At 41.9% G+C, this 23,945-nt stretch overlaps 1 protein-coding gene across 1 annotated transcript; it reads right to left on the bottom strand.

Moving 5' to 3' along the window:
- Positions 1–10,040: 10,040 nt before the first annotated feature.
- fzd10 (frizzled class receptor 10) lies at positions 10,041–19,314 on the bottom strand. The gene has a single exon (XM_047592302.1). The coding sequence runs from the start codon at positions 18,521–18,523 to the stop codon at positions 16,772–16,774; it is 1,752 nt and encodes a 583-aa protein (XP_047448258.1). The 5' UTR covers positions 18,524–19,314; the 3' UTR covers positions 10,041–16,771.
- Between the last annotated feature and the right edge of the window lie 4,631 nt (positions 19,315–23,945).

Here is a 23,945-nt window from a genome sequence, read left to right as displayed (position 1 = left end):
TACTGAGTGGTGAAGGTCGGCTTATGCCACTGATATTTGGTAAATTTGTGAATGTAGAAGTGAAACTGGCGGCACTGAAATATCTGGCGAAAGAGAGACGACAAGAACCTGTGGGTCAAAGTGAACCTCAGAAGAGGTCCATGTATGTATGCACTTCAGATATTTATAACTCACTCGTGATCACTATTACACATGATCATGACTCTCTCTTAAATGTGTAAACCGAACTAATTAAACCAAAACACTGACTGAATTCACTCAAGTCAACACTGAGGCTTTAGAAATACAGGGCCTCCTTTTCATAAATGATTCAACCCTTTATCTACACTTCCTGCGAGCATGAGCAAGGACACGATCCATTGAAGTCCCATTTTGTTCTTGCAGTACTTGGCACATACACGGTTTCCTGTTCATTTGATAACAAAAGCCTCTGGCTGGTAGCCTTGACTTGTTAGAGATTATTTGTGTGTACAAACATAGGATGTCTGGGTAGAAGAATATTTCATTCAATAGGCAGTGATTTGTCCACTGCATATAGTAAAGGTTAAAAGCAAACTTAGTCAGCCATTTGACAGGTTGTTAGGGGGAAGTAATGGGAAGAAAGAAACATCAATGAAATGTTGTGAATATGCCCAGTGTGTTCAAATATGAGTCAGCCTAGCCTCTTTTTTTATGGAGCGAAGACAGGGTGGAGAAGGAGGAGTCCTGCGCTGGCCCGTAGTAGAGTCCTGCAGAGGTAGAACCCCCTCGGAGCCGGCCTCAGTGAGGATGCCATGTGATCTCTGAAAAGTCAACAAGGGTTGGTCCACAGCTGGCCCGCAAAAGAACAGAGAGCAGACACGTAGCAACACCCTCCCGCTGAGAGCAGCCAAGGAGACGGAGGACTCGCAGCCTGCATGGGAATCTACTGTATTCCTCCTCCGTGAAATGTGAGAGAACAGCGGGGAGGCATCTTCCACATTTCGGTTTTCACCATCACAGAAGAAATTGCTATTTTTAGCACATATTTTAGCTTACATACATGCTGGATACCAACACTCGCACCCCTGCATTCTGATTCTTCAATAATAAGTAATCACAACGTCTCTTCTGAACAAACCCTTTGAGCCGCGGCACAATGGGAACACTGCAGATTTAATTTCCAGAAGAGATTAAGTTGCCTTCTGCATCACTGAAACTTTCTGGGGGTTTGAAGTTAAAATCTCTGTGGTTATGCCTCTCTTTGTCCAAAGCATGGGTTTGAACAAAGGTGCAGTGAAGCATCAGCGGCAAAGAATCTAATAAGCACAATGTGGGAATAAAGCAGAGGGGAGTGAGCATCAAAGGCAGCCAGGCACAGCATGACTGGCATCAGCCTGAACTCCCAACCTAGGACACTCAGCATGCTCTTCAGCAATCGCCCCCTTTAGACCAGTCCTGGGCAGTAATTAAAACCATCATTCCCACTGCCTCGGTATCTCATTAGCCATAGGACCCCAGGCTTTCATCCCTACTTGTCCAAAAATATCACAACTCCACACCGGCAAAGATGAGTTCCACAAACCAAAACACGCGTTAGTGTATTCTCTGAGCCGAAAAGAGCATTATCTAACTATCCGCCAACTCCAAACAGACTGTGGGAGATCAGACAAGCGTGTCTCTTCATGTCTTGTGTAATTATTATTGCAGCTATCAGAGATAATTTGGCGGGGAGCTGTCACCCTGCAGTCGGTTGATTAAATCTACCTGTGCAGCAAACAAAGAATAAATACAGATATGAAAGAACAACCATAGTGCAACTGTGACACGTCTGCTCTGCAGGGAAAATCCTTTTGGCTTGTGTATGGGTTTGTTTTCAGCTGTAAACATCAGCCAGTGTTTGCGACTGCAACATTAAAAAATGAGGACAAACTGATACATTTGAAGCTCCTACGCTTTCACTATCAAAGGGAGGATTTGAAGTGGGCGAGTGTCGGTTGCAGTGGTCAGATTTAGCACTTTGGCTGTAGATAAAAAGAAACTCTTCTTCCCATGTTTAATTCAGTATGAGCCATGACTAACTCATGTAATATAGTGGGCCTGTGAAGTCAATCGAAGGCTGCCTCGCTTGCTTTGTGTGCAGGAGACGCAGGAGACGCAGGGGCGCAGGGGCGTTGCGTCGCTGTATTTTGACGACCACGTACCTCAGCAAAGGCTGGCAAGTCGGGAAAATATGATGCGATAGATTTATTTTATGCCCCAGTAAATCAGCTCTTTAGTATGGCAGCATTGCGGAGCTTTACTAAAACCTTAATCCACTGCATGTTATTAACCTACTTGGCGTCACTGCCAGGTTGTTTTAGTACGTTCAAATGACTGCGAGAGAGCCAGTGGAAAAGAAGTCAGCTAGAGCATTGTTTGTTTAAACAGTGCCCCGTCTGTATTTTCATTTCCAGCACTAAATACAGTACATACATGTCGAGTGTGTCATGAACCACAAGAGCCAGACAATGGCAACGTTTATGAAATGGTTTAATAAAGAAATTCCAACATGCCGTGCCTTAATTGTCAGAAATATTCTCTGAACGTCTCTTGAGGAGTTGCTAAATAGCTGCAAGATGCCCCACCCAAACACACAAAGCAGGATCAGTCGGTTCCTAAAGAGTGCGCTTACACAGCCATCACAAACATGCCAACCACTCCTCCTTTGGCTGCGCAAGTTTGCGTGCAAGAGTTTAGTGTATATATGTGTTTGTAAATGGAGGCTCTCCACTCTTTGGTCATGGGAAACCTCTGATCTTTCAGTGACACAAAGAAGAGGATGCGCTCTCAACCTCTGTCAACATTCAGTCTGAATCCGCTGCCCTTCTAATAACAGCAGCGCATTGTTTATGTGAGTGTTTGCGCAAAAAAAGGTCTTGATGCCACAAAAACCTTTATGGACCGGGTCCCTGTTTCCTCTCCGGTGCCATTATGAGTCAGTGGAAATTAAAACCCAACCAGAAGCTGGTTCTCAGCCAAAATCAGCTAACTGACTCTCTCCCGCTCTGTTTCTTTGAGAAGCCTTTGATGTTAGCAGGGGGCTTTTGCACTCGCAGTGATGGTAACGAATGATACTTTAAGCGATTCTTTTTTATCCGGCGAGCTTAATGAAAGATTAATGGGTTTGATATTTTCTCTTGTTTGTATTTTATTTAAAAAGTAAGCCGTGGTCCTTGGAACCTGTTAAAAGCTTCTTGGTAATGATTTTATGGATCAGTAAGAGTCACATCGTGGTCTTTGGATCCAAACACAATAAGGAGAGTTGACTGTCTTCTTAGGAACAGTATCTTCACAGGAAAAGCGTTGACCTTGAGTGCTGTGCTTATGTCTTTGTCAATTCACTCTGTTTCGCAGCTCAAAGGATGACATGATTAAGATGCAGTGTGTCTTGATTTCTATAGATTACCCTGCACAGGATGCTATTTTTGAGCTATGCATGATCTGATTATACAGTCGAAATATACAGCTGACTGCCAACCAGAGATGTTCTAACTCATTTCAGGCTGGCGTTTATATCATTACTGTTGCCTGCAAACATTCAAAATGACGTAGCAAAAATCTCGTGTTCTTCATTAGCCTTGGATTGCAGTTACTACTCCTTTAAGTAGACACTTAAATCGTTCAGTAATTGTATGCTTTTGTAACACTCATACTTCTAGATGGGTCTCTCTTCTCGCTCATTATGTTGAAATACATCCCATGTAAAGCATAATGAGATCAAATCGAATAATTCGAAACATTATTTTTAATCCATAGTAAATTAACTGAAAAAGAATTTCTTCTCTCATGGATTTGATCAGAAGAGGCCCCTTCTCACTTGAATATTGATCACATGCCAGTGATCTGCACTAAGTACATAAATGATAATCACTTCAGCATTATGTGAACATTTCTTTATTAGAGGCTTTCATTTTCCATTTTAGTGCTTTGTCTTTGCTTTATTTTATTTTAATTTGCCCACTCATAAATCCATGCCACTGAGTTTACGTGTGGGTGGATTTAGTAGAATCTAGTGGTGAGGTTCGAGACCACAATGAACAGAATAGCCCCCCCTCCCCGCGCTCCATTTTCCAAGCATGTAGGAGCAGCCTTCGTGAGCGCTACAGACGTTAAAATAATGTGAAAAGTCCTCAGTCAGTGTGCACAGGCAATATCCCTTCAACCCGAGTGAAATAAGTCTGATAAGAGATTCCAAGCTGCAGCTGTTTACATGCACGGTTGATAAAGTAATCCAAACAGATACGTGCTTTAAAATGTTCTCCAATCAGAATTTTTGATAAAGACAAAGTGTTGATTTATCTCAACTTTGCTGAATTCATTCAAAAAAATAAGATGACATAGACATTTGAGCCCATTGGCTCCATTCATCCTTTCAGAAACTTGTGGTTTTACTACAGTTGTTTAGCTTTTGCTGTGGGTCTGTTCTTCCCAGAAGCAATCGGATAAAGTTTTTATGTTATGAAGGCTTAACTTCTCTCAATACAGCCTTAAATTCCTTCTGATTGTTCTGTTTGAACAGAGGCGGTTTCATTTGTCTGTTCTGATTTGTCTATTACTACGATTGTAAGTGGAATACTAGTGTGATTGTAAATAGGTTTGGCCACTGTACATATAGGGTGGCTCCTTATGTAGCATCGTCCTATTATAGTCAATGAGATAGTTAATTACAAATGATTAAACACTACTGAAAAAAGAGCAAATATTACACTATATTCAATTTGTTTAAATCAGTGCAACATCCTCTAAGTTCTACTTCAAATCCAGTTTTGTCTGCTATGTGTCGTTTCGGAAGTCATGGACCAACAATGTATTGGGAGTTGTTGCATAAGCCGAACCACAAGGGATCTTTCACAACTTTGAAAAACAAGCCAGATGATGTCAACATCTCATCAAAGATGTAGGAACCAGTAGAAGATGTAGGAATGTAAATGTAGGAACCAGTTTGACTTGTGATGGGGACTAAACTCACATACTGTGAATGTATAGTCTCATGAACTTAAGATTAAGTTAAAATTAAGTTGAAATGTTAAATAGCGGTAGCTTCCAATGATACCATCATGACTTTTTCCCATTTTAAACAAATCTAACTAAACCAAATGACCCTGTTGGTTGCATCATGACGTTGGCCACTCAGCACTACAGTGGCATACAACATATTACACATTTTACAGACACTATTCTCACAAAACTATAAAATTAATATACTCTGCAAGCTAAATGTAGATAGCGACGCCTCTAATGGCAGCAGAATCTAACGTTTCCCTTCAGCAGGAGATGGAAACAAGAAGCATGACATATCAGCACTCACAACCATTATTTCCTGAGGTCTGGTGTTTACTGCTTTAAAGTGTACCCACGGGACCAGTAAAACACCCACTATAGTCCAACAGCCACAACCACAAGGAGGAGGTGAACCCTGGGAGACAAAATCCAAGGGTGTGTTTGTACTTGACTGCGTCTAGGAGGGAACAGTATGTTTCAGACCCCCCAGTGGCCCTGAGGCTAGCAGCCTCTCTTTCTGTTACTTTCTCCCCCCCCCCCCCCCCCCCCCCCCCCAACCTATCTCTCTGTAATTACAGTGCCAACCGCAGCAGTCGTCAGGTTCAGATGGGGTGAGGTACAGACATGCCCCATCACCTGAGAGCAGCGACTCGCCAGATCTTCTGCTAAATGCAGCTGCAATTTTCCCTTCAGTCAAATCTCCTTGACACTGACTCCGAGAACATATTTGTGTGACAACAAGACACTACAAAGGCCTCCTGACAACCACAAGTGAATAGTTTTCAATTAGAAAACATGGAAACGTTACAGAGAGTGCTCATTCAGCAGTTTAGACAGATTAATTTCTGTTGAATGATTTTTGTTCTTAGCAGTGAGTGCCGGGATGGCGCATTACCATTAAACAAATCACTGTTAAGATAACATCGTAACTCAAAGAAGTAACGCACATAACACCAGCTCGTTTCTCATGAGGAGTAACTGGAGCAAAAAGTCTTTTAGCGATCGGCAGCTAACATCCAGTTCAGAAATCACCAACTCGAATGACTTGAATATAAAACTCTCGCGCACATCCCACAATAGAAGGCAAATATATCTGTTGCCATGCGTTCTGGGAAAAGAAGCCCTTGAATTTTCAGTGCCTGCTCTTCTTTGCTCTGTATATGTATGTGGATGTCCATGACTCCCCAGGCATTGTCAGCATACAGAAAGCTCTGTTTGGCAGCCCCTCAGTGAAGCAGCATGATAGAAAGTCAGAGAAAGAAAAGAAAGAGAGGAAGAAAAAGAGAATGTGCCCACATGAGTGTGACATAGTGCTGCTGGACTGATTTGCTCACCATGACAACCGTGCAGACGGGGCGGAGGCCCGAGGGACCCCCTGGCTTTTCGGCCCAGTACAATACGGAGAGGCACGGCTGTCTTAACCTCTGTGACATCCCCGTTGTCAGCGGGTCAAATGCTTGAATATCAATGAACTGACTCAGTGCCCCTTGCAGTGGTCCTCAAAACTGTCCGACTCACATAAGAAGCTCTTGCTGTCCTCTCTGACCTCTCCTGACCTGCTTCCAGCCTCCTGTTGCATTCAGAAGACAAAGACTGATTCTACAGGGTTAAACAACACTTAATCATTGCACATGAGTTCCTGCTTCCAGTTGACTCAGTTAATTTCTTCCTCTTATGCGGCACTGCCGCAGCAGCCAGGACTAACACAATGTAGAAGACCAGTGGGTTTAAATAACTATATAGCACAATACTGGCAAATAAAAAAATATATAAATTCACATGTTTGTGCAAAATTTAAATAAGAGCTTTTCTACTAATAATAGTCATAATTAGAACCAATGTGATCATTCAAACAACAGGATGCGTGAAAACCAGTTTTAAATGAAAAGAACTGTCAATAGTTGTCCTAAAGTATAGAGAATTGCATTACAATAGTTGGGAGAAGGTAATATCTAAAATAATATGCATTCATAAACAGTTGAACTATTAAAGAAATGGTTGGCTAACATATGCAAGTAAAAATGAATTGTAAGTTCAATAAATAATAAGGCTGATAAACAGCTGAAATGATTAGCTAAAATGAATTGCCATGAAAAGTTGACATTACAAGAAGTAAATGTTTAACAAGTAAAATAACACGCAAAGAAGGAAAAAACAAAGGACAATTCCTTTAAATACTAAAAAGTGACAGTGAACTAACCTTAACTATGCTAGCTAACAACTACTGATATATGCAGGGGTCAGTGAAGTGGTACATGAGCTGAACTGAATAATAGCACAATCAGCACAAAAAGGCCTTATGTGACCATTTCAGTTGGACGGGCCTTATCAGAAAGACTTTGGATTTCGGTTTGAGAAGAATGCTGCCACCTGTAGATTACAAAGGACTGATAATCTTCTTCATGAAGGACACAAACATGGAGGGAGCAAAATAAAAACTTGTTCAATAAGGTGTTTAAAAAGATGTGAATGAAGTCAGAATCGATGTGGACAACGCCGCTGAAAATTTGGGTCTGTCTTGGTCATCTTTTTCTATTGAACGTATTCAGTGTCATGCTTCCTCTGTTGAATGTCTGGCAGATCTGATGCGCTATAAAAGGCAGAACAAGTATACTCATGTCAAAAAAGTTAGATTCTCATTGGTGTTTTGGGGCATGTAAGGGCCATGACACATCAAGCCAAAAGTTGGCCATTTTTGGGCCCATCACAATTACCTTGGTATTTCCGATGCGTCCTGCCGATTCAGCATGTTGAATCTGAGGGACAATGAGTCATTTAGTGAAAGAGATCTCTGATTGGCCCTTCAGCTTAGTTAACCAGTGCAGAAGAGGAGAAACAGATGTGATGAAAAACAACAAACAAAAAAACAACAGAAATCACCATCGACTTCAGACAGAAACTCCTGGTCTATATCGACTCCTTTCAGTTCCTAGGCACCCACGTCTGTAACTGTAACATGTAACTGTAACTGGTTTTGTCCATTTGCAAGTATTTGTAATGCACTCTGTAAAGTTAACTGAGATGCAGTGTCGTCATACCCAAAAATAAATACTGGTTGTGTGGCAATTAAAGTTCTAAAGGAAGTAAAGTATAAGATGAAGTTCAAAGGGAATACAGAAGTAACTCATCTAAACATTCAAATACACAAATGTTTCCGCAGCAACATTATCTTGTGTGAGTATCTCTGTATGATGGTTTTGTAGCGTTTCCTAGCTTCTCCACTGACAGTAGCTCCTCTGGTTTCCTGGAAGAGTTATTTCCCCTCACACAGGCCTAGAACTATGACAGTGGGCTGTTGGCCATAGTGTTTGAGATGAGTTTAAGTGCCACTTTCTGGCCCTAGCTTTGGCAATGTCAGGTGAAGTCACATTCAGCCTTGGTCGCCGGTATATCTCTGATGTTGGTTTGGTGTGAGCGTATATCTGATCAGGTCATTTCATCCAGCGTCCATGTGGACAGTTAGCAATGTTCACCTCAAACAACATAAAGTGCTATTTATATAAAAGACATTTCACAAGCAAACTCATGGTGGTGGCCACAGCCAGAGCAGCATTCCTGCCGCAGCACCACCCAACATTTTAATCCCTGTCTACATCACATGTTTCCTGCTTAATACAACGTTTTGTTATCTGCAGCGCTGCTCTTTTGTCTGATTTGAAGAACAAAGACTTGTCTTTATGTTGCTTAGTGAATCCAGCCATGTTGTTCCAAAGCGTCGGCCCACAGTCAGGATCAAACCAAGAGATAAATTTAGCTTTTTGTCTTGGACATCGTCGCTCACGGTCCACTGGTGAACACATTCACATACTTTGCAGGTGCTATGTTGTAAATATGTAGACACATAGTTTGCAGGCTTTTGCGGATCCTCCTCTACCAGTGTGTGATTGCTCCGGCTCTGGCCTGACTCATGACAGCTGTTTCATGGACTACAATCCGTTTTTTATTTGGCCATGTAAGTCTGGCTTTGCTCGAATATGTTCTTGAACACTACGTTTCATTGTTCCTAAAAATGAGAGTAGCTTTTATTCAAGTGTTGACATGCTTACAAATGTATAAAAACCTGGGGGCAGTAACACACGAGAAGGTCAACATACTCATTTGGTGTTAAAGATAATGTCAGACGTCTGAGAACCAATGGGTAAGTAAAGACTGCAGTGGGGCAACAGTGTAAGTTGTCATAAAGTACTGCAACCCGCAGATTAGCCCAGTGAGCAGTTATTTTCCACTCAGGCCAGATAAGTGGGTCCTGACCCCTCCTCTGTGTAGATTTGCCGCTGCTGCCATCACTCCCACTACTATTATCAGGACCAGACAATCTGGCCAGTCACCAATGTCCAGGAAACCAAGATTCTTTTGCTATGCTTTAGCTTGATTACTCAAAGAAACACATGTAGTGGTATCAGATACAGTTGCAAAGCCCAACAATGAAGCTATTTATCATCTCCTCAACTGTTCCTCGGTACTTATCCCAAATTGCTTCCAGTCCTGTCACTGCATAAAACAAGCTGAGAGCAAAATGGGACATTGTCTTGGATCGCTGTAGACCAACACATGTTCTGCGTTGTGTGTGCCCATTCACATTAACTTGATGCCCCAAGAAAAAAAGAACAAGAAAAAAAACCTCTGCAAGGATTTTTGCCAGAGCAAAGAAAATGTGGCCAAAACCAAACAGAAAACACACATGTGAGCCGAAGTAACAGCATAAATGTGTTAACTTGTATTTTACAGTTGTGGAAAACAAGACTTTGAATTTGTATACTGAAAGTATGTATATTCAGTTATATTTGGACAGATGTTTACAGTAATGTTGCAGCAAGGCTACTAATTTGCTGCACAGATCAGATAGAATCAAATAATTACTAGAAAATTGATATTAATACTTTACAACTAATATTTTTAAAAAACATTTTACTTATTTACCTTTTGTTAAGATTTCAAATGGACCTGCAAATGTCTATATTTACCAGTATATCATTACATCAATCAATCAATCAGTCAATCAATCAATCAATCAATCAATCAATCAATCAATCAATCAATCAATCAATCAAAAAGCAGACTTTATTTGCATAGCATTTTTCATAAAAAAAAATGCACCAAGCACTTTGTACGATAATCCCACCTGTACCCTCTACACCCCAGCCCCAACACAGACACAAACCCAAACATACAGAGACAGACACACAACTTAATAATCTGTGAGGCACTACAAATAAGAACAGCAGTCAGTTAAACAAGAGCATTTGTTAAAACAGTACCAAGAACTCTAGAAATACTATCGTAGGTAAGGAAAGAACTGCTAGATAAAATCATTCAATAAATAAAAATTCCAAATTAGCAGAAATGGAAAAAAGAATAAGAGCACAACGTGGAAAAATATCACTAAAGATAAATTAAAAAAAAAATGCTAAAAGGCAACCAAGGGAGAAAGTGATAAAAATCCGTTAATAACACAATAAAAATGCCAACTACTTAAACAGTAAAAGAGATCAAATATTTGAATAGCCAGTAAATAAATGAATGGATAGTTAATATTTAATTAAAAGCTAAACTGAAAAGGTAGGTCTGGAGCTTGCTTTTAAAAATGTCAACACTCTCTGCGACCCTTAAATCTTCAGGCAGGCTCTTCCACAGACGGGGACCGTAGTGATAAAAGGCTAACTGACTTCGGGTACCATTAAAAGGCCACTACCAGAAGACCTGAGGGCTCTGAGAGGGTCATATGATAAGAGAGCAAATCTGATAAATAGCTTGGACCAAGACCACCGAGAGCTTTAGAAACCAATAAAAGGGCCTTAAAATCAATTACTTTTACTTTTACTCAAGTAAAGCATCCAGATGCTTCTACCACTTGTTGATGTACAAACGTAGTCTGGTAAGGATGTGTGTTTTAAATCACCATGTCATCTGATATCGAGATTGCAAGCGTTCCCTAAAGTGAGGCAGTGAATCTGGATTTCAATTACTCCCCGTACAAAAGTCAGGAGAAAATCTTATTTCTGCTGTATTTCTTTGCCATCAACTTAATGAATAGCCAATATCTAGTGGTCAGTTTACAATTAAAAGATATAGGGGTTTTTAGAGGGATAATTTTGAGTTTCTCAATATGTCATGTGCTAGGTTGTGATGTGTATGAGACGAGAAAAATAATTCTAAATGACCGTAAATAACCGGTCTGCTTTTTTTAAAAAAAAAAAAATCTGTCGCATGCAGTTGACGTAAATATAGTCAAACGTTCAGTATACTGTGCCAGCAGGGCCGCGATATTTTCTCCCAGTTTATGTGACAGTTGATTGTGTGGTTCCCTTTCATGTTCTCCCCCTCTGTGCCATCTTTCTTTGTTAAGTTTGCTGAGAGTGTCTTTGAACCGCAGGCATTTTCTCTCAGCAGTGTTCATGAGCCCTGCCAGATCCATCATCATCCCTCTCCCTCCGTCTCTCCCTCTATAGCTCCTATACTGCCTGTAAACTCACACAAACATATACACATGTAGACAGCCTCCTGTTGTGCCCGCTCTCCCCTCTCCTCCATCAATCCTTCGTCACATCTCCTAGAGAAACATCACTTACATGTGACGTAAGCAACGACGCACGTTACGGTTATTTACACGCGCGCACACAACCAACACCTCATGCACACACACGCACACACGGTCGGTATGAGCATGTACCCCATACAAAGGAAAGACACTCTTGGTGTTCTGCTGTGTTTTAAAATGATCAGAGCTCTTAGCGGCGTGGATTAGGAAGGTGGCAGATTAGAGTCTGCTGCTAAGACACCGTGGCGAAAACGCTGCTTCCAGCTGACACCACACTATTCACATCCCTCTAACAACACAATCTCTTGGCTTCTCAGTCACGTTGCAGCCCCTGGGTGCCACCACCACTCATAATACTGCTCCCTTACATCTGACAGTTTTGTGTTAAATGTTGCATATCCGCCATTGTGATACCAGAGAACATGTGCATTGCGTCCTACTTGCCAAGTTGAATAAATATTACCTTGTTAAGGCAATAGTTACACAACTAGAATTTGTTTCAGGTAAATGAGGAGATCGACACAACTGAAACTGATTAAAAATGTATTTGTGATCCCATTTTCATATGTTTCCTGCTGTGCAGTGCTTCCAGTGTGATAGTTTCAGATAAATGTATCACTACTGTAAAACATGAGGGATCCTCGCTGTGAGTGTGGTTCTGGTTGAAACGAGAACATTTTCATAAATTGCTGCAAGTTGCCGGGTTTCTCGTCTCTAATCTGTGAATAAAGCAGAGTCAGGCTGGCATCCAGAGAATCTGAAGAAAAACAAAACAAAACTAGAGTTGCCATGCTCAGGTCCTCAGAGGAAGTGAGCCACCGGCCTGTTTGTATTCAAGGGGAGCGTCTGTTTGCACAGGTCTCTGTCAGTTAACACTAATCTGCCCAATCTCCACCTCAAAGTCACTCACTTCTCCACATGCAAATAAACATATTCCGTCCTCTTTCAAACCAAAGGCACTATCAAAGACTTGTTTGATCAGCAGAGGGCCTGTGAGGCAGATCACTATGCATTTGAAAAAAAAAAAAAAAAGAAGAAGGCCCCGCCTCCATCTTGCAACAAGAAAAGTCATTGTTGCCAGGATTTTATATAATTACTCTCACCTTTAGTGGTGACTGTGAACAGCTGTCTCCCTAGCCTAGCAGACGGGGAGGTGAGCGTGTGTGAACTATTACCGGTGCCTGTTACTGCAGATTGGGCACATATATTGTACTCTTATGTTGCCCTACTTTCTTTGCTGTATAGATCAATTCAGAACATGAAGCCCACCCACACTTCCTCAGCCATAATCATCGGAACTACCAGAAGAACTTCAGGGATAAGAGAGTTCTTTCATTGCATTCTGTGATAACACTTGTGAAACTTGCAGATCTTGCTGTAAAGTTTTTTTTTTCTCAGTAACTCTCATTGTATTTGTTGCGAAGCGCCAGTGTTTTTTTTTTTTTATCTTTCAATTCCCTGGTACAGCCAAAGATCTCAAAGCTCTCCAGAATGCGACATACTTAAGACATTAAGAGCAGCTGTCTAATAAGAGACACAAGAGAAGATTAAGTCCTGCACATTAGCGGCATACATGTCGGAGGAAACCTATTCACCCCTGCCAAATTCTTTTGTGTGTATGTTGAGTGTGTGCGTCATGTATGACATTGAGAGGCTAAGCACTGCTTTCCAAACAGACAGGCCTGAACTAGTAAACAGGTGCTGCTGGAGCAGCTGAGGATGAGGACATGGGGCGTCTCCACAAAGCCTGATCAAAGAGAAGCTGCCTCAGCCGCCAGTCATCCCAGCAACTTGATTTATGCCACTGTGTCAGAGAACTTTATGAGTGCTCGCAAGAGCAGCGCAAAAAGGTACACATGTCTCCGCAGCCATGCGTTCAACAACTCCACGAAGAAGCATAGTTTCAGTGTTTTGACTGGTGACGATGGTTCCCCGCTCTGAACCTGCCTTTTGACACACAGCGCCTTAATTGATCTGGCATTTCAGCTTTATGTTTATGAGATCATTCTGTTCCGCAAAGACACTTAACATCAGCTCAATTGCAGCCTGTGAAAAGCCGAAAATTCCTGGCCTGCCGGAAAACCAGTCGGATTAAAATGAATCAAGTAATTATCAAAGGTTTGACGCCGTTTCAACAACACCGATCACAAGCGAAAGCTCCTTTTTGTCGACACATCACACGCAGACGCCGACTGCAATCTCCTGCATGGCACAGCAGAAAGAAGGGGAGGCAGGGAGTGGATAAGCATGTGGGTGACGGCATTCATTCTGGTGGAATTTTAGGATGTGTGGTTCTGAGATTCATCAGCCTCAGTCACATGGCTGCGTCGGGATTCCCCACTTCGCCCAAATAAAACGGGTCTGTGCTAGGAACGTCATTTTAATGGTAAGCAACAGCAGGCATCACATGTTTCACTGCTGGTTTGATAATGTATGATCTGATAGAATAAGATCTATACTGATAGAAGCCTAAAAGCCTAAAAACAGTTGAGCGTGATTTACAAAAAAAAAAAAAAAAAGCTTGCTAGCAATTCTTCAATTCTTTGCCCTTGCTCCGAGAAGAATATTTCTCTTTGAAGAGAGGAGAAGAAGAGAAGTGAAGCCTGCTTGGCTGAAGAAGCCCTGGAGGGGGGTGGTAACTGTCATTTATATTTACAGCCTTCCCAGACACCTCGAGGGCTGTTATCCAGGTGGCCTCCGTTGAAGCTCTCAGAAGCACTCACACCTTTTTCGCAACTCAGAGTATCAATAGACACTGGCTGACTTTGATTCAGCCACATAGAGGTTGTGAGTCATGTGCTTTTGACTGTTAAAATGGGTTGGGTTGATGCTGGAACTTGAATGCCCTCAGGGATAAAAAGCATTACTACAGTTCTGAAACTTTATTAGACCAGAGAGGACTCTCTACGGTTTTAAATGCCATTTTTTTCTTCTTCTCTGGTACACATAAGAAGAAGAACCTTCAAATCTCAAAAAAAGGTTTGAAAGGAAAGCAGGTAAAAGTGGAAAAGGGCTTGAACAAAAGTGCACGTATTGTCAAGTACACAAAAGGGTAACACTTACTTAACTTCAGACAATTTATCAATCTCTTTAAATGTGTTTTGAGTTTTAAATGGTTATAAATGCTTGTCAATTACTTAATCGTCCCTGTTTTCCCACTGGCCTGACAGCGCCTTCAAGACAAAAGTCAGTTGCCGTTTCTCGGATTCAAGACAAAACATGTGGCCCACAGTGCATTAACATTTTGACAGCGTACGGATCGTTTAACGCCAAACATCTCCGGGTAGCAAACAATTTATTCAGTTTGCTTGTGCTTAAAAAAAAGAAGAAAAAAAAACGGCCTCAGTCAATACGTAACTACTTCAAATCCAGACCAGATGTGCCTTTAGAAATGTCACTATGCCCTGCTGATAAGAAGAGAAGAGATGACAGATATTCTGTATTTTGGTTCGCAGCGATCCTCTTTTCAAAGTCAAACCCTTCAAACAGTCTAATCCTGTCCTGAATGAGAGCTGGATTATTGTATAACCTCTTCACTGATACTCACAGACACATGCAACACAGAGAGAAGGAGAGAGGGAGAGAGCGAGAGAGGCAGGAGAGGACTAAAATAAAGTTGTATATTCACTTCAGATGACACGAAGAACCATAAAAAGACCTATATAAACACCTAGCACAAAGCCAGAGGAATATCACCAAAATCCTTAACAGGTTGGCCAACTACACAATATAAAAAATTAAACTTACAACACTAATGTGTCCTATTTATGACTTCACAATTTTCACTTTTCATTTGTAAACAAAAAGCCTAAAAGGTCCATTAATTAACTGTAAGCAGTTTCATTCAAGTTTGTATCCTAAATGCAAAATTTAAAGCTACTACACCAAACCTGAGATTAAACGATTAAGCATTTCTTTGCCATAAATAGTTTGTGTTTTAGATTTACAATCTAATATTATACATATCATTGTGTATTACTACATAACCTCATTATTCTGGATGATATGTATATATGAATACATTTAAAAAGTGACCAAGTTGTCTTACTGTACTGTGCACAAACAGATTCAAGACCTCATGACAGAAACCCTTACAATGTCTTGGCCCTTAAAAAAATAAAGATGATAGTATTGACGCTATTATTCGATTGTTTTCAACAGTAAAATACTCATCTAGTTTTAATATTTTCAAATGTAAATTTCCCCATTACATGAGCTACAGAATGCACACACTTCAGATCTGAGTTGAAACCATAAACCGGTAATCAATCACTATAGAAAAAATATGTCTCTTTTTGTTGCTTGTGTCGAATATTCTAAACATTACTCTGGACGAACAATACATTTCAAACCCAGCTCTGACATGCAATCACATTTACAAATTCGGATTAATGGCTGGGGCTTTCTATGATGTATTAAAATGACGGCTGCACAGTGAAGCTCACACCTTTATGTGGCTGCATGAGAGCGGGCAGAGAAAATTACACCACAGTCGCAATACACCATACCGACTTCACAAACATTTAAAACTAGAACGTTTTTATTAATTTTTCTATAAAATCTCAAAGTTGTCGTTGTTTTTTTTTTAGAAATATATACAAATGTTCACTTGTGCTATAAAACAGCAAAGAAAAAAAAATGTGTGTAGAAATAACTTTTCAATATCGAGTGCTTGATTAATTTATGGCGTGGATTTGCCTCACAATGGGCAGTTCGTAAGGTCTTTCAACAGCTGCTCTCTGTCCAGTTCAAACATATATGACACTGCCTCGATTTCCATTAAAAAGCCTCTGAACACAACACTCATGTCTGTGACCATTTGCCTCCATTGTCTGTGGGCTCCTTTCATTGTCTGTAATCTGCCACCAACAGTACAAGTGTCTTTTGCCTGTAAGGAAAACATCTATTGCACATTATTTAAGTATCCTCATAGCACATCCAAATGGTTTATTCCTATTTTTGTCTTGGGAGCAATTAGATTTTTTTTTTTTTTCTCTACCAAGTTCCTCAATAGGATAAGTGAATCCAGGAGTAGCGGAATATGTTTTTTTCAGACAAAGGCAGCCCTTGTTGCGTGACATGGTTCAAGAAACAAATAAACCCACATTGTATTATCTTCAATGCGTTTTGGATAAATAAAACATGAACCGCATTTGTTTTGATGCCACTCCGAACAATTTAAGTCTCACATAGGGCACAAAGTATTTTTGGGTTTGTACAAAGACAGCCTGCTCATACGCATGTTGGAGGGGGCCGTGTAGGCTCATACTTGGTATTGGGTCCTTTTAGAGATGGGTGAGGTTTGATGTAAGGCCTGCTGCTGGTGAACACACTGGCAGCCTTCCTCCTTGTCCTCTTCTTTAGCTTCCTGCTGAACACATTCTGCCATGACTGCAGTGTCTTTGAGGTCCAGATCCACATACCGCTAGTGATGCCCACCACCAACAGCATGAAGATCTTCACCATGAAGATCTCAATGGCGGGAATAGAAGCCTTCATGACACACTCGTCTGACTCCGGTCCACTGCTATCCACACACTTCTGCTCCGCTGCCAGGATGTGCCAGTAGTCCATGTTGAGCCTCTCGTAGAAATAACAGGCAATGACGCAGGTGGCTGGGACGGTGTAGAGCACAGAGAAGACGCCGATGCGAACCATCAACTTCTCAAGCTTGTCTGTGTTCTCTCCCTCCGTTTTCATAATCTTCCGGATGTGGAAGAGGGCCACGAAGCCAGACAGCAGGAAAGAAGTGCCAATAATAAGGTAGCAGGAGAGAGGGATGAGGACGAAGCCGGTGAGCGCTTTCACATCCATGCTGCCCACGTAGCAGATGCCCGTCAGCTCGTCTCCCGCCACCTTCCTCATCACCAGGATCATGATGGTCTTCACGGCTGGGATGGCCCATGCAGCCAGGTGGAAGTAGCTGCTGTTGGCCTCGATGGCCTCATGACCCCACTTCTTCCCGGCAGCCAGGAACCACGTCAGGGTCAGGATAACCCACCAGAGGGAGCTGGCCATGCCAAAATAATACAGGATGAGGAACACAATAGTGCAGCCGGTGCTCTCCAGGCCCTCCTGGATAATATACTGGACCCCATTGTCCCTGTCACAGGCAATTCTGTCAGCTCCCACGAAAAGTCGAATGAGGTAGCCCACAGAGTAAACGCAGTAGGACATAGAGAGGAAGATGATCGGCCTCTCGGGGTATTTGAATCGCTGTGGGTCAATGAGGAAAGTGAGAACAGTGAAGGCACTGGAGACAAAGCAGAGGATGGACCAAATGGCCATCCACACCAGAGAGAACTGCTTGTCTCCCTGACTCCAGTATACATCCACTTTTGGGTAACATTTGGGGGCACAAGACTCGCTCTTCTCCACAAAATGAAACTTGCCCGGGTTGCTGCACGTCTGTCTGCTGCTGCTGTCCTTAAGGTGCAGGTCTTGGCCGCTCATAGGCCGCTGAGGCCGGAAGTCTGGAGGCTGAGTGTGTGAGACTTTGGGAGGTTCGTCTGAGCCATTGTTGGGCGCCTCCATGCAGAGGTTGTTTGGGTCATTTTTGGTAGGCAGGCGGGAGCAGTCCAGAGAGTCAGGCCATGGAAAATGAAACTGCTCCAAGATAGGGGAGCATTTAAGCTTGACCTGCTCACACATAACTCTACACGCTGGAATAGGGTTGGACACTTGCTCCGTGCACATGGGAGCATACAGAGAACACAGGAAAAATTTAAGGTGACTGTGGCATCCGAATTGTATCAGCGTGGCGAACTCCTGCAGATTTATTGTTGCCTCTTTTTGGTCATCGTGTCCCATAAGATTTGGCATGCGAGTCATGTTGTAGCCGATGTCTTTGCACTGGGGGATGCTGATATGTTGACATCTTCCCTCTCCGGACCAGTCAGGGTCTATTGAGCTGATGGCTGAGCCGCCACTGCTCCACAGCACCAGCAGCGCGCAGATAAGGCTCAGCTTAACAGTGGAGCACATCCTCCCCTCTTAATTTGAAGAAAAATAATGGCCAAATGCTCACCACAAACGCCACCCTCAAGTTTCTTTCATTAAAAAGTCAGTGATGAAACCCAGCTGGTTCAGACGAGTATATGACCAACGTGGAAAAACTTACTCAACTATCTGTTGCAAGAGCATCCTTTCCTCACTTTTAGGATTGGGGCGTTTTAATAGCAGCATAAATCCCGCGGTGGTCCGAAAATGTTTCCTCGCCGCAAGTGTGCCGTCAGGTCCATGCTTTCGAGCGCTCAGTTTTTGGAGCGACTTGTTCAGTCTCCCGCACCGCAAAAATCAGTCCACCGTAAGTAAAAAAGAACGGCTTCGCGTCTCGATTTGTTCCCTCCTTGTTTCCAAAAGACTCACTGGCCCCTTTTCCCGTTTCATGACACTTTTCGGGAGTATCGGTCCGTGTGCCAGTGCGAATCCAGTCCCTGTGTGACAACTTGGAAAAGCAACTAAAATAATTTTCCTCCAGCTCTTTACGCGGCCACGGTTTCCCGCGAGGCACCAGAAACTACTTCTCAGTCATCACAATAAATCAAACAAACATCCGCGGCGATGAGAATAAATGTGTTCCAGAAACGCAGGATTATGCTCCTCCCGTACGCAGGCAGTTGATGCGTTTAGTGGCAGCGCTCGTCTGAGCTGGTCGGAGCCTCCGTCCCGGTCTAACCTGCCAAAAGATCCGCCTTCAAAGACAGCTCATTTGCATAAGAAAGATGACACTGACACGCGGATTATTTTTAAATCGTGCGGAACAGCTTGTTCATTACAGCAGTTTCAAAGGCTCACAGCAAACTTCCTTCTCTCTCTCTGTTTGTTTGTACTAAACCACGAACTTCGACTTCAACAGGACAGAGACACATTTTATGAGAATCCAAGATGTTGCGCAATATGGCTCAGAGGCGCACTGGTTCCGGCGAGTTAGGTCACAAGTGACATTTAACTGCATGCATTTTTGTTTCTTTTCCAGTTTTCACTGTAAAGTAAGTTTTTAAACTTTACATGACACATATTTTATTGATTGAGTGATTATTTTTTTTTTTAAATAGTAGTACTATAACCCATTTAGTAAAAGAACATCTCTTCAAACAATTAAGTAGAAATATGCGCATTTATTTTTATCTCTACAGCCCAGTGAGTCATGATGAGTTAACATGCAGTTCTCCAGAGACATTCAGCAGCTCACTGACCAGCAATGAAAGTAAAAGTAATACCACAGTACTACATACCACAGTATATATAAAACACGTTCAACTGGTGTCGTATGGTGTTGTTTATCAGAAGATGATTTTTGTTTTTTTTTGTTTTTTTGTATGTGTGTGTGTGTGTGTGTGTGTGTGTGTGTGTGTGTGTGTGTGTGTGTGTAAAAATTGAACCTGTTGCTGTCTGATGTATGCAGTGCTGTAAGTAGTTGTGGACTGGAGTACAAAGCAGAAATATTCATTTACAGTTTCCAAGTAGTGCACTATTTGAATTGTAGTCATTGGTAACCTCAAAGTCTTTTCAACTAAACTCCAATATGGTGACCATGGACCAAAACATCAGATGTTAAGTGAAATAAATGCTGACCTGTGAAAATTATACATGGCATGCCTGAGTTAGGTTTTAGAGGTAATCCTCCTTTAGGCACCTGTATATGCATTTACAGCAATGTTGTAGGCAATGTATAGGAGACAGACTTATTGTTCTTGGGTTCTTGTTTATTACACCTTCTGATTCATATTTCTTAGACTGATAATACCCAAACCAAGTTTGCAAACTAAAAACAAGACGACAGTGGATACAAAACTTTACATGGCTATGTTCCAAAAGTGGATTTGTCAGCCTGAAACTGTCTGAAACTTCTCTGTGAGGCACCAGAACAAACTATTCATGGAGAAAACGCACAAGGATGCTGATAAAACTACGTCCAATTTTAGGTTCTGCTTACGATTCAGCAGCGCATGGATCAGTCTGTTCTAGCCAATATACAGAGTGCAAAATTCAACAACACCTTGCAGTCATTTCCTGTCTTTCTCAGTGAAGGAAGTAATGCTGCAAATAAATAAGAAGCCAAAACTCCTTTTGGAAATGTCAGCCTTAAGTGTTGCCATTGTTTTATTGTCTCTGCCAGGGGAGTGAAATTGCATCAAGTGTTACTTATTCTCTCTTACAGTGACATTTGTATTCTAACCAGATCTGGAAAATATTTTAAGTGTTATAAATGTAAATGGAATAAGTATTTTATTGTTATATTAAGTAAAGTACTTTTTACCATTTTATGACCATTGGATCATAACTTACTCATCTGGGACTTGTGATACTGCACTGAGTGATCTAAACCATTATTGATTCTTAACAGACATTAGTGGAAAAACAGTTGTTGAATTAGTCATATTCTAACCATCACTGTATTTTAATCCATTACTTCTGTTCCCATGCTGACAAAATGGCATCAGCATGAGCTCGCTGTTGCCGTAATGAAGTCGAGTTGAGAAGAAGAAAATAATTGATTGCACATTCAATGTTTGATAAAGTACTTTTTTTTTCTTTTCTTTTTTTTGCGTGTCCTGTTGCTCCAGTTTCCTGTTGCTTTCCAACGACGTGCAAGTGAACTGACCACTTCTACTACAATGTGAGCCCTGTGATTAACTGTCCAGTGTGTCTCCTGGCTTTTGCACGAGGGATTGGCTCCAGTCCCCCGTGGCTCAGGAAAAGGACAAGAGAAGTAGAAAGATGAAAGGTTGGATGAGCTTTTATTAGCCTCTTAAAGCGAAACAATTCCCTCAGAGAGGCCAGTCTACATAAGACACAGGAGCAAGTCACCAAGAATCACAGAGTTAAAAAAAAAAAAAAGCACACAATATGAGTGAATGGCATAGGTAAACCGTGATGATGCTACTCCATCTTGGTTTTCTCCTCCTCGTGAAGGATGGCAGAGACGTCCTTCCTGTTTTATGTGTTTGTGTACGAGTTCCTCCAGGCCTCTCCTCATGTTACCTTGTTAAAAGTTTGCAGCGGTAAGATTTATACCCTGGCTTGGCTGTGGTCTTCATCAAGGGTGAAATACTGATCACAAGTAAACAGAAGTGCTTTTGGTACATTTTTACAAGAGTCACTAAAGTGCTTTTAGAAGTATTTCAGAAATGTGTCTGGGCAAGATGAGAAACCTGGCACCAGCGTGCCTAAATGGTTTAAGCACAGCATATCTTAGTGGTGGCACTTCAGCTGTTAGCGCTCAGTGTGTGGAGCAGGAGCATAAATATAGGGTATGAATACACTTATGAACACAATACCCTCCGTCTATGCTGCACATGTGCTCCTCAGATTTCATATATCCACCTGTTTAGGAGTCTTTATCTTAAACGTGTATTTGAAAAGAATATCATTATCACCAGTAAGTGCTCATACGCTGATGCGTCTGTGGTTAGTAAGCCTGCGGATGCTGTGTTAGTTTGATTTCCTTGCTTTTTTTTTTTTTTTTTTGAAATATGAACGCTCTTGGTGTGAAATTGATAATGCTATACATTTTTTCCTTTCTCAAAAAGAGCCCAGATGCAGTGGCAGCAAGCGTTTTGCATATTCTGACCCCTCACGACAGCTGACATGCCTGCCCGGTCCCTCCTGCTCCACTAGACTTTTATTATGTGGCCGATGTGTAGAATTACAAAAGAGATGACAGCTTTAATGTGGAGAAGAATAATGTAACATCACTGCATTTACAGGGCAGGGGCCATCTCTGCTCTCCATTTGCTGATCAGCTGGCTTTCAGTAAATCTCGTCTGGCACATTTTAAAGCAAATATCTGCCCTTATTACCACAGCCTTTGGTGTAATGAAGCTGACAAGATAAAAATTGTCATCCAGTCTAATGAGAAGACACGAGCCTACTGGCTTGTTGTAATTCACCTCCTTTGTTCTGTCCCCGTTCCTGTCTTTTCTCCTGCCTCCCCCTCTTTCATGACTGTTTTGCTGGCCACGATGATATCTCTTTGAAAACGAGGAGAAAAAGGGGAGGAATCAGGCCAATCAGGTTCAGTCTTTAGCATCTGTAGCCTCAGCAGCTACCTCTGTCTCTTTTATGATTTTCTTTTTCTAGCATCCCCCTTTTCTAATACCCCCTCCCCTAGCTCATTCTTACTCACACATGTGCAAGAGCCACACACACACACACGCACAGACTTGCACACACAGCAAGTTTATCTCATCTTTGCAACCACAACAGTGCGACAGAGAAAAGCAGCGCTGCTCCATCTCTGAGAAATCAGCGACTGTGAGATAATTCTGTAACTAATAAAGTGAAAGGGAGGGCCCTTTGATGGCTGAAGCTGAAAAGATATTTTATTTTTTTGTGTGTGGGATTTGAGATGTGTGATTCTATGGAGCAAGCTCGCTCCCCTGCTGCTAGGCTCTGGCTGGAAGCTGGCCCCCCTCTGGCTAATGTTATGGAGAATCGGAGGAATTTTATGGCTGTCTTTTCCCTCAACCCCCTTTTTTCTTTTGTTCCCCTTTGAAGAATGACTTTAGACATTTTATTTACATATTTAACCATGGATGAAAGAAATGAAGAGTGAGGAAGCAAAGCTCATTGGATTCTTAAGGGAATTCTGATCAGTAAAAAGGAGTTGAGGCTAATACATTTTTTTTTTTCCGCCTAGCCTGAAATTAGATCAAACACGCCGCTGTGATGGGGACATTTCTGAATTTGACGCCATCAGTTCTTTGATGGGGAAACTCGATCTGCTAACGCCAACTCCGATCCAGTGCGAATAATCACAGCATTTCTCTTAATTGCTGAGGCTGGGTGACTCTCTGGCTGTTCCAACATGTGAGGTATGCTATGGGAGAGATGGGGGGACGTTTTAGACATGTTTGGCATTGTTGGCGGCGTTGAAAGGGCATGTTGATTAAACGTACGGGTGGGGTAGGCCTATAATCTTCTTAACCAAGGCCCTCCTCTACTCTTTCAGGGAGCACAATGAGAAGAAACAACACACTCAGTTGGAGGTGAGACTATTTGTCCACATGCCCTGCACATTGTCCAGGGATCCTGTTCTCCCTCCTGATCGCACGCATTCAGCGTTTAGCTCAGGATGATCCTATTTATCAACATAATCTGTTATTTTCTCTCTTCTTGCCACTCAACAATGTGTGAAGAGGTTAGTGCCAAAAACCAAAAAAAAAAAGAAAAAAAAAAGCGATGGGCATCCGAACAGTAAAGTTCGGATAAAAACTCGCCGTTTGAATATTAAAAGCAAACCTCCGTCCAGTCCGCTTGCAAAACTGCTTGCAAGGATGATTCAGTTTAATAGTAAACATGTTATTTATCTGTCCTGTTTGAAAGCTTTACTAAGAGCACTCGTTTTTTGTAGGGGGTCAGACGCTTTGAGGAAATGCATATGAATCAAACAATTAATAAT

This window comes from Mugil cephalus, chromosome 8, assembly GCF_022458985.1.
Source record: "Mugil cephalus isolate CIBA_MC_2020 chromosome 8, CIBA_Mcephalus_1.1, whole genome shotgun sequence".
Lineage (NCBI taxonomy): Eukaryota > Metazoa > Chordata > Actinopteri > Mugiliformes > Mugilidae > Mugil > Mugil cephalus.
Note: the sequence above shows the minus strand (reverse complement) of the source record. Positions and strands in the feature narration are given on the sequence as shown.

Coding starts and splice junctions, on each gene's coding strand:
- fzd10 (XM_047592302.1), bottom strand. CDS start 18,523: ATGTGCTCCACTGTTAAGCTGAGCCTTATCTGCGCGCTGCTGGTGCTG.